The sequence below is a fragment of the Sciurus vulgaris genome (genome assembly GCF_902686455.1).
Source record: "Sciurus vulgaris genome assembly, chromosome: 8".
Classification (NCBI taxonomy): Eukaryota; Metazoa; Chordata; class Mammalia; order Rodentia; family Sciuridae; genus Sciurus; species Sciurus vulgaris.
Window position 1 is genome coordinate 15,509,586 of NC_136468.1, and position 14,307 is coordinate 15,523,892.

Below are 14,307 nucleotides of genomic sequence, written 5' to 3' on the forward strand. Positions count from 1 at the left end.
GATGACATTAAATACTTAAGCTCTGATTGGATAAATGGAAATTGTTGTGTTTTAACCTTTAAGGCAAGTTTTACAATGATTTTTGTACAGCAGCTGCATACTAGATTTCTTTGGAATTATGATTGGGTAGATCATCAGAGAAGGCAGCCTGAGTTCAATAATTGTTAGTGGATTAAGTGACTATCTAGTATTAAAATTTGTTTAATACTGGTTGTAATAGATCATTTAAATTGGTAGTTCTTAATGGGGGCATTTGGGACATATGTTTCAATGTGCAGGGACCAGGTGATAGTCATCCTTCAATATACCATAAAAGTAATTCATTTTTCTATGTTCCTTTGAAGTGTCTGACAAATATTTGTGTAGATAAAAATCTACTGTTTTTACCTAACACTAATTTTTTATTATAAATTATACCTTACCTTCTTGCTCTTTTGATTTCTTACACAGTTTGTATTATGTGACTTTTGATCTTTAATTTCTCCTACTTTAATCCTTCATTATCCTAATTTTAAAATCCTATTATTTTATTATGTATTCTAATATAATTTACGTGAACATTCACATATTGAAATACATATTTTACTATAAATTAGTTTTTTTCTTTTTATAGTCTCCTATATATTTTTCTAATTATTTTGTATTGAATTAAATAGATTATATTACCATGAATTTTCCTTTAGGCTAGCAAAAGGAGTTTTACAAAATATTTGTTATTAAGAGAATTAGGCATGACAGGTTGAGAACCACTGATGTAGATAATTATACAGTATATGAAATAATGGTATCATTTTAAAACTGAACTTAATAAAAATGACATTTTATTCTTATGTTTTTCTTAGTGCCGATGAAATCATTGTAAAGATGCATGGCAACCAGCTGACACAAAGATACCTGGAAAAACATGGATTTGATGTCCCTATTATGGTCCCTAAATTAGATGATCTAGGACTCAGGCTTCCTCCACCTGCTTTTTCTGTGATGGATGTGGAACGTTATGTAGGTACGAACTTGGTTCCTTTAAGTACTCGGCAAAGCATGGTAAAAGTAAAAATGGAAGTGTCTTAACAGTATTAAAATTGAATGAAGGAATGTCAATTTAGTTCACTCTCCTGGGTCAGGAAAAGTAAAACTAAGTATTACCTTTGTTGAAAACTGCTTTTCTCAGATGATCTAAAACAATGGTCAGAAAAAGAGGGAAAGATTTTATCTATTCTTATTTACTCACCTTCATCCTGCTGTTATGTGATACTTGCTTAGGGAAAACCATGACTGAGGGGCTTCTGAAGATGCCAAGAATACATGGAGAAACTGGATTGGTACTAGGCATCTGTAGAATGCAGGTGTAGAGTTCCCAGAGCCCACTGTGCCAGCGAGTCCTTTGGAACTTGCTTAGTGACTTGTTGCCTGGAGGAAGGGCAGTAAAAATAGGAGATTATATTCAAACCTGTTTATATATTAATGGCTTGGTGAATATTTTCATTTAATGACATCTGGACTTAATTTGTGATTTTTGAGACTCAGAAAGTAAAAAGAAAGAATGGCCAAAGCTCTTTACCGATTGCCATATTGTTGACACTTTCAGTCATTTCATTTATTCTCATCATGTTATCTATAGATAAGGCTGACTATATGTAGGTGCCATTCCTTGTCAGCAGTAGAAAGATATTATTTGAAGATTAGATCTCAAATCTACCTTGACTTAGAATGGTGTATGTTCACTAGAATACATTTATCTCTTCAGCATGGAATGAGGAAGAACTTGTCCTTTTATTGAGCTATTGGTTAACAATTCTGATTGATAATTATTTTACTGAGGAAATCCATTTAGTATCATGACTTCACATTCAGCTAAATTTGAATGTGATCAATTAGGGGATGAGGCTGACATTTAATCTAAACCTATTTGCATAGATAGCACTGTGATATAAATGGCTACTATAATGTAAGTATAGAAAAAAATGTTCAAACTGCTTGCATATTGCTAACTTTTCAGTACTGCAAAGCACCTTAGTTTAAATACTAGTAATGTAACTTTGTTACATCCTGAGGACTAATCTCTGAGGCAATATTACTAAACTGTGTGAAATTACATTAAGAAAATGTCATTTAATAGTTTTCCGTTCAGTTTGGTTAAGTATTGCCATAATTTATCCATTAATTCATTGTATATAACTGATAATGCTTGCTAGGTTGATAATGTAAGCTCTCATATCATGGTTTTATAGGAAAATTTGTAAATTAATCATAACTCAGAACTTGGGCATTCAGACAGGCATTGTATGAACTGATTTCTGCCTCCTAACCACTGATTGTTTTCTTGAGATTTTTTTTCTTAAGAGAATACACTTGAGTATGGTGGTGCACACCTGTAATAATCCCAGTGACTTGGGAGGCTGAGGAAGGAGGATCACGAGTTCAAAGCCAGCCTCAGCAAAAGTGAGGTGCTAAGCAACTCAGTGAGACCCTGTCTCTAAATAAAATACAAAAGTAGGGCTGGGGATGTGGCTCAGTGGTACCCCCACAAGAGATGGGGAGTGGGGAGAAGACACTACCAGGAGAATAGAGAGAGAGAGAGAAACAAAAAAAGATACTACCAGGAGACGAGAGAGAGAGAGAGAGAGAGAGAGAGAGAGAAAGAGAGAGAGAGAAAGACGGGGGGGCGGTGAAGACACTTACCAGGAGACTAGAAATTGTCTGAGTAAACCTCCAGGCATGGTGGCACATACCTACAATTCCAGCAGCTTGGGAGACTGAGGCAGGAGAATCCCAGGTTCAAAGCTAGCTTCAGCAACTTAGTGAGACTGTAAGCAACCTAGTGAGACCCTATCTCAAAGTAAAAAATAAAAAGGGCTGGGGATGTGGCTCAGTGGTTAAGTGCCCTTGGGTTCAGTCTCTGGTGCCAAAGAGTAAACAAACAAACAAAAAACAGAAATTGTCCTGGTCAACATGCTCACTAATTCCCCAATGATTGATTTGAGTTTTCAAAATGATAGAATTTTAGGTGTTACAAAAGTTAAAACTAAAAGCCTGTTCTCTCATTTTATGCATGAGAAAATTGAAACTCAGAAAGTATTGGACAATTTTCACATCCCAGTGCAATGTATTTTTTGTCATTATGAGCTTTCCACAAGAAATCATAGATGCATAGAAAGTTTTGTAAGCCCTGTAAGTTTTTACACCCAGTATTAATTATGCAGCTCTTCATTATTGCTTTATTCTTTCCCTCAAAAACTGTCCCTTGGTGCTGGGGTTGTGACTCTGTGGTAGAGTGCTTGCCTAGCATGTGTGAGGCACTGAGTTCAATTCTCAGCACTGCATATAAATAAATAAAAATAAAGGTCTATGAACAACTAAAAAATATTAAAAACAAACAAACAAAAACCCTTCCCTTCTTTTTAAAAGGTCCATTTGGACTAATAAGTAAGAATATAAGAAATATCTTTGCCTAGGTTATGTAGTTTTATAGTTGGCTTAATTATCATAACAATCAAATATAGCCTGTAAAATATTTTTGTTTAGGGCATCCATTAATGTAACTTTTAAGCCCAACAATAAGACTCTAATTTTTCTCTGCAGGTGGTGACAAAGTAATAGATGTCATTGATGTGGCAAGGCAGGCAGACAGCAAAATGACACTTCACAATTATGTTAAATACTTCATGAATCCTAACAGACCAAAAGTGTTAAATGTGATCAGCCTTGAATTTTCAGATACAAAGTGAGTAATTCTGGACATTTTGATGTAGCATTCTGAGTGTTAGCTAAATGCAGTTTAATGATGTATTTATTTTAGTAAGAAACATGATTGTGACTTCTAAATTTATCCACTGGTAGTAATGTTGCATATTTTGCTTTAGCATCCTCAGAGAATAATTGGACATGATGTGTTTTAAACTTTAAGTGTTTTTAACCTTGTGTTCCAGTTAATTACTTGGTTTCGGTTTACATGGGAGAAGTGATTTTAAGTTTTGTTTTATGTGGGGGTGTGTGTATGTACTTCTGTTAATTATTATTTTTAAAGGATGTCGGAATTGGTGGAGGTCCCCGATATAGCCAGAAAACTGTCCTGGGTGGAAAATTATTGGCCAGATGATTCAGTCTTTCCCAAGCCATTTGTTCAGAAATACTGTTTAATGGGAGTTCAAGACAGCTATACAGATTTCCACATTGACTTCGGTGGAACTTCAGTCTGGTACCATGTCCTCTGGGTAAGACTAGGGTTTTTTTTTTGTTTTTTGGTCCTTTTATTCACAAAAACATTTAGTAATATTTTTCTGGTGGCACATTCACTTACTATAAGTAACATTTGTACAGGGGAATATTTTTCTACTTTTAAAGTGTAATCTATCACTTTGTTGTTAAAAGTTGTGATTTTTTTTTCTCAATCCCAAGTTGTCAAGTTTTATGTATATGTTTAGATTCCTTTTTTACCTTCACTTTTAAGTTGGTTTCTGTTAGCCTTCTCCCCACTTTTCCTTTCATCAGTTATTCATTAATTCTTGAACAGATGCCTAAGAAGGAGCAAAATTATAGTAATAATGGCATCTGACTTTAAGGTGGGGGTAGGACAACTAGTTGGATAAGTCACAAATGCCCATAAAAATGCTAATTCTACATAGTTTGTATTTACTTTGCTGTATCTGGAGCTACACTGCTTAATATAGTATCTACGATACACATGTGACTAAATTTAAGTAGTTAAATTTAAATAATTAATTAAATTAGTTAAATTTTGTTAAATAGTTAAAAATTCAGTTCCTTTTTGTACTAGCTGCATTTCAAGTGCTCTGTAACCACATGTGGCTAGTGGCTACTGTAGTGGATGGCATAGATATAAAAATTTTCCATCAGCTCAGGAAGGCTTATTGGAGAGCACTAATCTAGAACCAGATTCTTCATGCCCATCAACTGCCTCTGTGTTGGCAATGCTTTGGTCTGTATTTGGTGCTCAGTTCTTGAGCTCCTATTCCTTTGCTCTTTGAGGACACAGAGTTCATTAAGGGAAGTTTATTTCTAGATCTTTGAGAATATGCATTATGTTACAGATCTTAGGAGAAAGGACAGAATTTGAAAGGTGACTGTGCTGTGACCTGGACCCTAGTAACATGTATTTCTCTTTACATCTTAAAAATGGGAGGTCCTGGGGTAATGATGTTGCTCAGTGGTTAGAGTACTTGCCTAGCACACATGAGGCTCTGAGTTTGATCCCCAGCACCACAAAAGGGGTGGGGGTCATCAGTGGGTATGGAGAGCAGATGAGCCCCTGTCATCAGCTGATCCTGCAGTGTTGGCAGAGCCAAGCTTGGGAAACATTCTTTGCCAAAGGCGAGCATGTTATCAGTCTTGACTCTGGGGGCTCTGATGCTCATAGTTATCAGACATCCCAGGACAATGGGTGTCCTGGGACAAGAGGATAATGACAGAATGTTCTTAGCACTGTAACAGTAGTATAGTTGCTGCAAAATGTTTCTGGCTCTGTAAATTTGTAATGCACAAAGAAGCCTCTGACGGCTTACAAGCCTTGAACAGCTTACAGTACCCTTATAGTTCAACTTCCTGATTATGAGACCCTTTGTAATAAACTTGCACAGCTAGTTCTGCGTCACTGCTGCTCCATCAGAATGCAGTTTTCCCACTTGGTCCCAGCTTTTAGTGAAATTATTTCTGTGTCTTCTTTGTCTCCATGATTTTTCTTCATCTCCTGTTACCTCTACTCGAGAATCCTTTGTTGATGCTGCGCAGGTCACAGCAAGTGGAATGTTTTTTGGTTTGTTACCTTCTTTTTCTCCAATTCAGTTATTGACTCCCGATTGGTTTAGGGGTAGGGGGAGCTTTAACTCCAGTGAAAATGTTTATTGAGGGAATTAGCTATTGATCAGGTATGTGACATAGATCATTTTTTTTTTTTTGGCGGTACTGGGGATTAAACCCAGGGCCTTGTGCTTGCAAGGCAAGTACTCTACCAACTGAGCCATATCCCCAGCCCAACATAGATCTTTTTGAACCTAAAAAAAAAATCTGATAATTATCTAATTTAACTCAGATCATTGTATTGGGAAATTGTATCAGTGTAGGCCATCCTAGAATGATTTGTTTTTTCAAAAATTGTGTGGTTATTTCGTTTTAGGGTGAGAAGATTTTTTATTTGATAAAGCCAACAAATGAAAATTTGGCACTCTATGAATCTTGGAGTTCGTCTGTGACCCAGAGTGAAGTGTTCTTTGGAGATAAAGTGGATAAATGCTATAAATGTGTGGTAAAGCAGGGGCATACCTTATTTGTTCCTACAGGTAAGGTTTTAATCCCACCCCCCACTATTCACAGTTGATACTCAGCACTTGGCATCATCTTGTAATTAGGCCCTTTGACTTTTCCATATTTGCCTAAGAAATAATTCTGATCTTGGGCTTTTTACTTCTTTGTATCTTTTAGAGGGCTTGTCTTATAGTTTAGGATTTCTTTTGGCATTGTTTCATTTGCTTTAACTTTTGTTTTTATTGAAATAAAATTCACATGCTATGTCACTTTCATCCTTTTAAAGTGTATAATTCAGTGGATTTTTAGTAGATTAATAAGGTTGCATAACTATCACCACTAATTCTAGAACATTTTCATCTTCTCAGAAGGAAACCACGTACCCTTTAGTAGTCTTCCCATTTCCCCCTTCCCTGAGGGGATGAACTACTACTAATAAGCTTTGTCTCTCTTGATTTGCTATTCTGGACACTTCATGAATGTGGCATTTTGTATCCATCTTCTTTGATTTACCATAATATTCTCTGGACTTATCCATGCTGTAGCACATATAAGTACTTCATCTTTATTTTTCCCCTCCATGTCTCCCCATTTCACAACACAACCAGACACAGGTCCTGGGCTGAGTTGTACGTGGGGTAGGCTTACTCTGCCTCCTCTTTCTATGCAGTCAGTATAAGAACACAGCTTGTGGTAAGCATCAGGAGGCCATAAGTACTTGATCTTTTTGTGGCCCAACAATATTCCATTGTAAGGTATACCATATTTTATTTACCCATTCATCAGTTGATGGACATTTGAGTTGCTTCCACTTTTGGCTATTCTGAATAGTGTTACTTTAAACATTTGTGTGCAAGTTTTTATGTGGCAGTATGTTCATTTCTTTCAGATATATAACTAGTATTGGAATTGCTGCACTGCATGGTTTGCCTATATTTAACTTTTTGAGGAACAGCCAAGCTGTCCTCCAAATAACTGTGCTTTATATCTCAAGTATAGGTATCAGTGTGTCCATTTGAGATGTGAATGAATGCAGTGTATAAACTCACCAGACCAGTGAGTGGTTTTGAGGACAGTGTTCTTCTGGTTTGGGTGACTTCAATGGCCGTAAAGTTCACAGGGCTCTGTTACCACAGGCCCTGCTTTTTACCTTATCTCTGGTATATATAATCATAACGTTGCTTAAATGAATGAATGAATTAATGACCAAAAATGCCATGTTTTGCCTAGTTTTGTATCATTATCTTCATTATGAATGACTAAGCTCTTTCCTTGTTTCTTTTTATAATAAATGTTTTGTTGTATCCTCTTCAAAATATTAAATTGAAATTCATAGATAATATAACCTACATGAATAATTTTTTAAAAAGTTGACTTAATGACCTAACTAGAATATAAGGAGGATATGGAAAGGTAATTTATAATGAAATGCTATATGTGCTTGTATGCACCACAGCATTAGAGGACAGAATGAATTGGTTAACTGCATAAGCCAGCAAACCAATACAGATGGGTGCTAGTGGCAACTCAAAAATTCTTTCAGTGGCATGGGTGAAAGTTAGTGATTTTCATACTTCATGGAGTATCAGGATCACCTGAAGGGCTTGTTAACCAGATTGCTGGGCCTCCTCCCCGCAAGATTCTGATTTCGTTGATTTGGGACGGGCCTGAGAATTTGTGTTTTTAACAAGTTCTCAATTGATGCTGGTGCCTGGTCTGGTGATCACACTTGGAGAACTGTTGTAGGCAATGCGATGTTTCTTTCTAAAGTAGTTGGCAACTGAGACACTTCCATGCAATCTAAACTATTATTTCCTTCAATTTACAGGATAATTGTATTCCTGGAAATTGTGCCAAAACCATGCAGAAATACATTGTTAAGATGTATAATGGAGTTCTATTTTCTAGGGTTGGTTTGTTAATGAACAGGCTTTTGTATCTATATGAAGGCCCAGTGGAGTTTATATTTCTTTTTTTAATTCCCCTGTTTTTTATTGGTGCATTATAATTATGCATAATGGTGGGATTTGTTATTACAGTATGTGCTGAAATTTATATTTCTATACTAAAGGACTGTTAAGTCTTTCAACATTTCTTTCGAAAGGTAGGCATCATCTCTTGAAATGATTCTTACTTTGAAAACATTTTGATTGCTAACATTTATATTTATAGGACCATGACCTGCCATAATTAAATGTGGGTGGGGTGGCAGGGCAGGGGTTGTAGCTCACTGGCAGAGTACTTGTCTAGAATGTGTGAGGCACAGGGTTCTATCCTCAGCACCACATAAAAATAAATAAATAAACTAAAGATATTGTGTCCATCTGCAACTAAAAGAAATTATAAAACAATAATTAAATGTGGGTGATCTGCCTTTTCCGTCTTACAGAGTCTAGTCCTATTGGGTTTTCCAATCCTCCTCTGCTTGTTTCCTTCAGGGCACTCAGTTCAGTGTGATCCCAAAGAAGCAGAGTGCTCAGCCAGCCCCAATGTTTTTAAATGGGAAATGTGCTTTTCTAATTTTAAAGCACATTTGACTTGTCTCAGAGTAACATCTTTTAAGTTGTATTATGTTTTTAAACTAAAAGAATGACTACCACCAAAACCCTTTACTTTATTCCTCAAACTCAGCATAGAGCCTGGCATATTATAGGTATTTAATATTTAATTGAATGCCTCAATCAATTGTAATAGACATTAATTTCTTTAGCACTGGAGTATGAAACAAACAGATGTTAATAGTTGATTTAATTATTTCACAGGTAAATATCTGTTTTGTTTTTTGCTTGTTTTGAAGTAATTGGGATTGAACCCAGAGCCTCACATATGCTAGGCAAGCACTTACCACTGAGCTACATCCAGGACCCTTTTGAAATTTTGAGACTGTGTCTTGCTAAGTTGCCTAGACTGGACTCAAACTTGTGATCCTCTTGCTTCCTGCTTAGTTGGAGTTACAAGTGTGTGCCATGGCACCCAGCTTAACTTGTTTGATTTAAAATGTTGAAAACACTAATTTTTACATTCATAACCATTTCAGGGTGGATTCATGCTGTGCTCACTTCTCAGGACTGTATGGCTTTTGGGGGGAACTTTCTGCACAACCTTAACATTGGCATGCAGCTCAGGTTTGTGTCATTAATTTTGAAAGGATCTTTCGTCTTTCCTTAAATAGGATGTTTTTGATTATTTGCTTGTTTAAGAAAAAATTTGACATATTTTATTTGAGAGTCCATGGAGATAGGTCTTGAGAATGATTAGGAATAGAAATTTTTAACAAAACTATTATTTTAAAATGTTGTCAGAAGGATTCCTTGAGACATTTCAAATCTAAAGCAAAAATAATAACTTAATATTCCTCCAAATTTAAAAAAATGTACAAGTATTTGTATATTCTCCTTGGCTGTTTTTGCCCTAAGGAAAATGATTTAAGTTAGCCAGACTTATATGTAACCATTGATGCTGGAACAAACCAATTCTTAAGTTGATATTGCTGTCAGACATATATATGCTTTAGTTTTGCTTCAGGTAAAGGATTAACAGCTATTACCCTTCCGCATGAATATTTGACCTTTGTAATACTGTTCCCCAGATAGCCTAATGAGGGTAGAATGTTACGGAGCAACGTTGCTTATGGTACAAATAATTCATGATTGATAAAATGCATAAGGACTGGGAGAACTAGAAATTCTTGGTGTGAGGTTTATCTTTGGGCTTCCCTGAATGTGTGGGACTTGTAACTTTGCATGCGCACAGGGAACCCTGAATACTCTACATCTGTGGGGTTACAGAAGATAGTAGGTCTTAGAGGGTATGAGGCTTTAACTGAGGGTATGTCCCACACCTATCAAATGTGGATTTGTTCTCTTTGTACCTGAGCTGTCCTTGGAGGAAAGATGGCTTATACAGGGACAGCTACATGGACTCCTGCAGAAGATTCATAGTTATCAGGCAGACTGTGGTTCCTGTCTTCATACTTTAACCTAGTACCAAATGTGGTTCTGATCTTAAATGCTTAAGTGGCTGTTCTGTGTTGTCCAACACAAGAAGCTGATTTTTAAACGCGTTGTTTGATTCATTGTAGTGGAACCCTCATAAAGTACCTTTTGTTAAAACTAGGATACAAATCTCAACATGTGACCTTTCATGAAAACCCAATGTAATTCTTTAATACACTGTCAAATTTATGAAGGTCAGAACCTGGATAAGATCACAATTCTTTGTTGTCCAAATGTGACATTAAATAATATACTATGCTTGATCAGTCTTTCTTATGTATCATGCCCTGCTTATTTTATCTTTAATTGGCCATCTTTAATTAGCTATTTTGAAATGCTAATATTAATACTAAGTATTTCTTCAAATCTTATTCATTTAGGTGTTATGAGATGGAGAAAAGGCTAAAAACACCAGATCTTTTCAAATTCCCTTTCTTTGAAGCCATATGTTGGTTTGTAGCCAAAAATTTGCTGGAAACCCTGAAAGGTAATTAATGATTTGTACAATTTGTTATATAATATGATGCATAATGTTTGTAAATACCCTCAAAGTTTCTAGGGTCTGGATGTCACACCTGTTTGTTTGTAAATATGTGATCTCCCCCCTGCCAGGAAGTTTTATAGCAATTAGTTTCCAGTCCATAGCCTACTAACCCATATTCTTAGAAATCAGTATGTGAAAACCTGTATCAGAGCCACATGGGTAATACCGGAAAACATTCATTTCATGTAGTGCTTTAGAGACCTACACACATTCTCAAGCATATTTAAGTGCCTTGCTCTAAAAATTTAGTTATGTCAAAAGACGGTTACCTAATATGCATTCCCAGACATTTGCTTTAAAAAAACCAAGTGGATAACTTTCATGTTCTGAGGAAATCAGGGAATCCCTGTGACATCACCATCATGACCATAATGCTGGCTATTATAATTCACGTTTGTATGCAAACCAGCTGAATGTTAAGTTGCAGCCTATAGTTGAAGAAAAATATTGTTTTGAAATCCCCTTTTGTAGCTTTGAAGTTGTTTTTTAAAAGATAGAATTTCAGATTTTCCTGCTTTTATATTTTGACTTAATCTTTGGGCAGTTAAGTTGAAAATTGAGTGTCACTTCTTCTGTCCAATTTTTACTTTTCATGTACTTGTGCCAGTGAGAATACAGTTTGTAAAGTTTTGAGTTGCCTAACTTTTCTAATGAGTCTGCAAATGGTGAAAATATTATAATTAACTCTCAGGAGAATAGATATGGATTAAACAGTAAGATTTATCTAGAAATTTGTTTCTTCTCTATTTAGAAGATATATAAGAAGAAAAAATAAAATGAAATAACCCAGGAAAGCATATACAGAAAGTAAAATGAGGGCTGGGGCTAGTAGCTCAGTGGTAGAGTGCTTGCCTTGCACGTGTGAGGCACTGGGTTCGATCCTCAGCACCACATAAAAATGAAGATGTTGCATCTAGCTACAACTAAAAAGTATTAAAAAATAAAGTAAAATGATAAAACTCATGAATTTTTTTTTCTCCTCAAAATAAGCTCCTTCCCTTTGAATGAAAGGAAAAAATATCATCACCATGCAATACAGTGTTGAGGGAGATGTGACAGTGCTGTGGGTGTGTGTGATGGAGGTGGGGTTACCTGAATGAAGAGGACCAGGTTCTTCTTCACAAATCTAGTCCCTCCTTCAGAAATGAATCTTTATCCTAAATCCCAGGCCCAGTGTTGTTTTTAGATATAGTTCTTGGCTGCAGGAATGTCTCATGGACCATAGAGTTGTCATCTCCAGAATGTTCGGTTTCCAGTAAAAAAAACTGGATGGTGAATTTCAGTCTTTTATCAAGTACATGCCTAGAAAAGCAGAAGCATGCTTATAAAAACATTTATAATGTCCTTATTTTCTAAAATAAAACTCAACTACTGAACTCTCCACTTAAGAGATTTGCAGTTCATTTTGTCCAGAGTACTTTCTCCCATCTTTTCTCTTATTCTGACCCAGGACCCCAAGTTCCTGTCTTACGGTTACCTACAAGAAACCACACACACACACACACACACACACACACACGCGCACACACACACACACACACACACACGAGAAACTACACATACACACATTCTCTCTTCCTCTCTCCCTCTCTCTCTCTCTCTCCCCCCATCCTTCCTTCCCTCCCTCCCCCTTTCTCTCTCCCTCCCCCTTTCCCCCCCCCCTCCCTCTCTCCCTTCCTCTCCCCCCTTGCCTCCCCTACCCCCATCCCTTGCTGGAGTCTTCTTCTCCCCCCCATGTCTAGAGAGGCTCATCAGTTTACCTTTTAGAACAAATTAAAGAGTTGTTTTGAGAGACAAAAGCTTGCTATTATTCTTGAAGCTGCAAAAGTAATATGCTCAGTCTTAGAAATAACTATTTGGTATTGTTTTAGCCCATCAAAAATCCAGAAATGAGGTGCAATCAGCAGGATAGTCCTATATATTAAGGACTTTAAAAAGGATTCTGTAAGAGTATTGGTAGGTCACTTTAAAATTTTTTTATCAGCCAAATCAGTAAACCAGGATACTTAGTGATACAATTGTTTTAATCCAGTCCCCCCTAAGGCTAGAGCCAAATGACCAATCTATTCGTCGCCATTATCCTGTAATGCCCCCAAAAAGGAAACCCCAACTCTGTCCCATGGATCTACGGCAACCCCAATCAACAGCAGGAGGCGTCACTTGATGCAAACCGCAAGAGGTGTTTATTCCAGTGCGCTGGGACCCTACTCACGCAGGAGTCCAGGAGTCGAGTCCCTAGCAGAAAATCTTGTAGGTTTATAAAGGCAGAGACCACACATCGGGAGGGGTCGCACATGAAAGGGAAAAGGGGAACAAAGCTGCCGGGAAATTTCAAAGGGGGTCTGGGTTTGCTGATAACATACAACATGTTTTACAATGTTTTACAACAGGGCGTAGATTCTGGTCAATAGTTCCTGGTAATCCTACTGTTTGAGCACTATCTAGCTATCTGGCTCAATTTACTCTTTTACTCTCTGTTTGGGGCTGTTTCTTGGAACAGCTTTAGGGGCTTTGTTCCCATTACTGGGAGGGTGACCTTAGGGAGTTGAGACAATGGGAGGGAGACCTTAGGGAGTTAAGATAACTGGGAGGGTGACCTCAGACAGCTTAAAAAAATGTCCATTCTTTTAATCCGAGGCATTCTTCCTGGAAACAAACTGAAATGGGATTATTTTTACCCCACATTATGTTCTCACTAACTTTTTTACTTTTCCATTGTGACCTGTTTGCCCATTATCAGAGTGTTATAAAGCTTCTGCAGTGTGATGGATTGTCTGAAACTCGCACTTTGTGAGGTTCCATGTTAATGATAATAAAAGAATGAACAGCTGGGTGCAGTGGCACATGCCTATAAATCCCAGGAGCTTGGGAGGCTGAGGCAGGAGGATCTCGAGTTCAAAGCCAACCTCTGCAATGGCAGGGTGCTAAGCAGCTCAGTGAGACCATGTCTCTAAATAAAATACAAAATAGGACTGGGAATGTGGCTCAATGGTTGAGGGCCCCTGAGTTTTAATCCCTGATACTGATACCGCGTTTACCAGTGATGAGTCCTGCTTCCTCAGGTGTTGAAGTATAACGCCAGAGAAGCAAGCCGAGGTAAGCATAAGAGTAGAAAGTAAGCTTTAAAGAAAAGTAAAAGCAGACTCCTCCCGGACGGAAGAAGGGGACCCAAAGGCGGAATCCCTGGGAGCAAATCTTGTCCTTTTTATAGGTTTTATTCTCCTGTACTTTCCCCCTTATCTCTTTCCTTCCCGCCTATGTGATTAGGCATGGTTTTGCATAAAGTGAGAAGCAATGGGCAGGGGGAGGGCCAAGGTGATTCAGGCAGGTAAGGGCCCAGGGGGCATTGATTAGCATCTCCTTGCCTGTAGTCCCTGACAAGGGCAGATAAATTTGGTAATCAATGGGCTCTGCAATCCTTGACATTCCATTCTCCCAGGGCGGTCCCCAACTTCCACAGGCAGATGGCTTTCATGGCCTCCATTTCCTCGATCTGACCCGATCCCCTAT

General features: G+C 37.4%; 1 protein-coding gene across 1 annotated transcript in view; it reads left to right on the top strand.

The window, feature by feature from the left end:
• KDM7A (lysine demethylase 7A) overlaps positions 1-14,307 on the top strand; it is an 82,643-nt gene that overhangs the window by 39,720 nt on the left and 28,616 nt on the right. The window contains exons 4-9 of the mRNA XM_079150100.1: positions 843-1,003; positions 3,580-3,721; positions 4,025-4,211; positions 6,131-6,293; positions 9,296-9,383; positions 10,634-10,740. Coding sequence (XP_079006226.1) covers positions 843-1,003; positions 3,580-3,721; positions 4,025-4,211; positions 6,131-6,293; positions 9,296-9,383; positions 10,634-10,740 — 848 coding nt within the window. The remainder of the gene's footprint in view (positions 1-842; positions 1,004-3,579; positions 3,722-4,024; positions 4,212-6,130; positions 6,294-9,295; positions 9,384-10,633; positions 10,741-14,307) is intronic.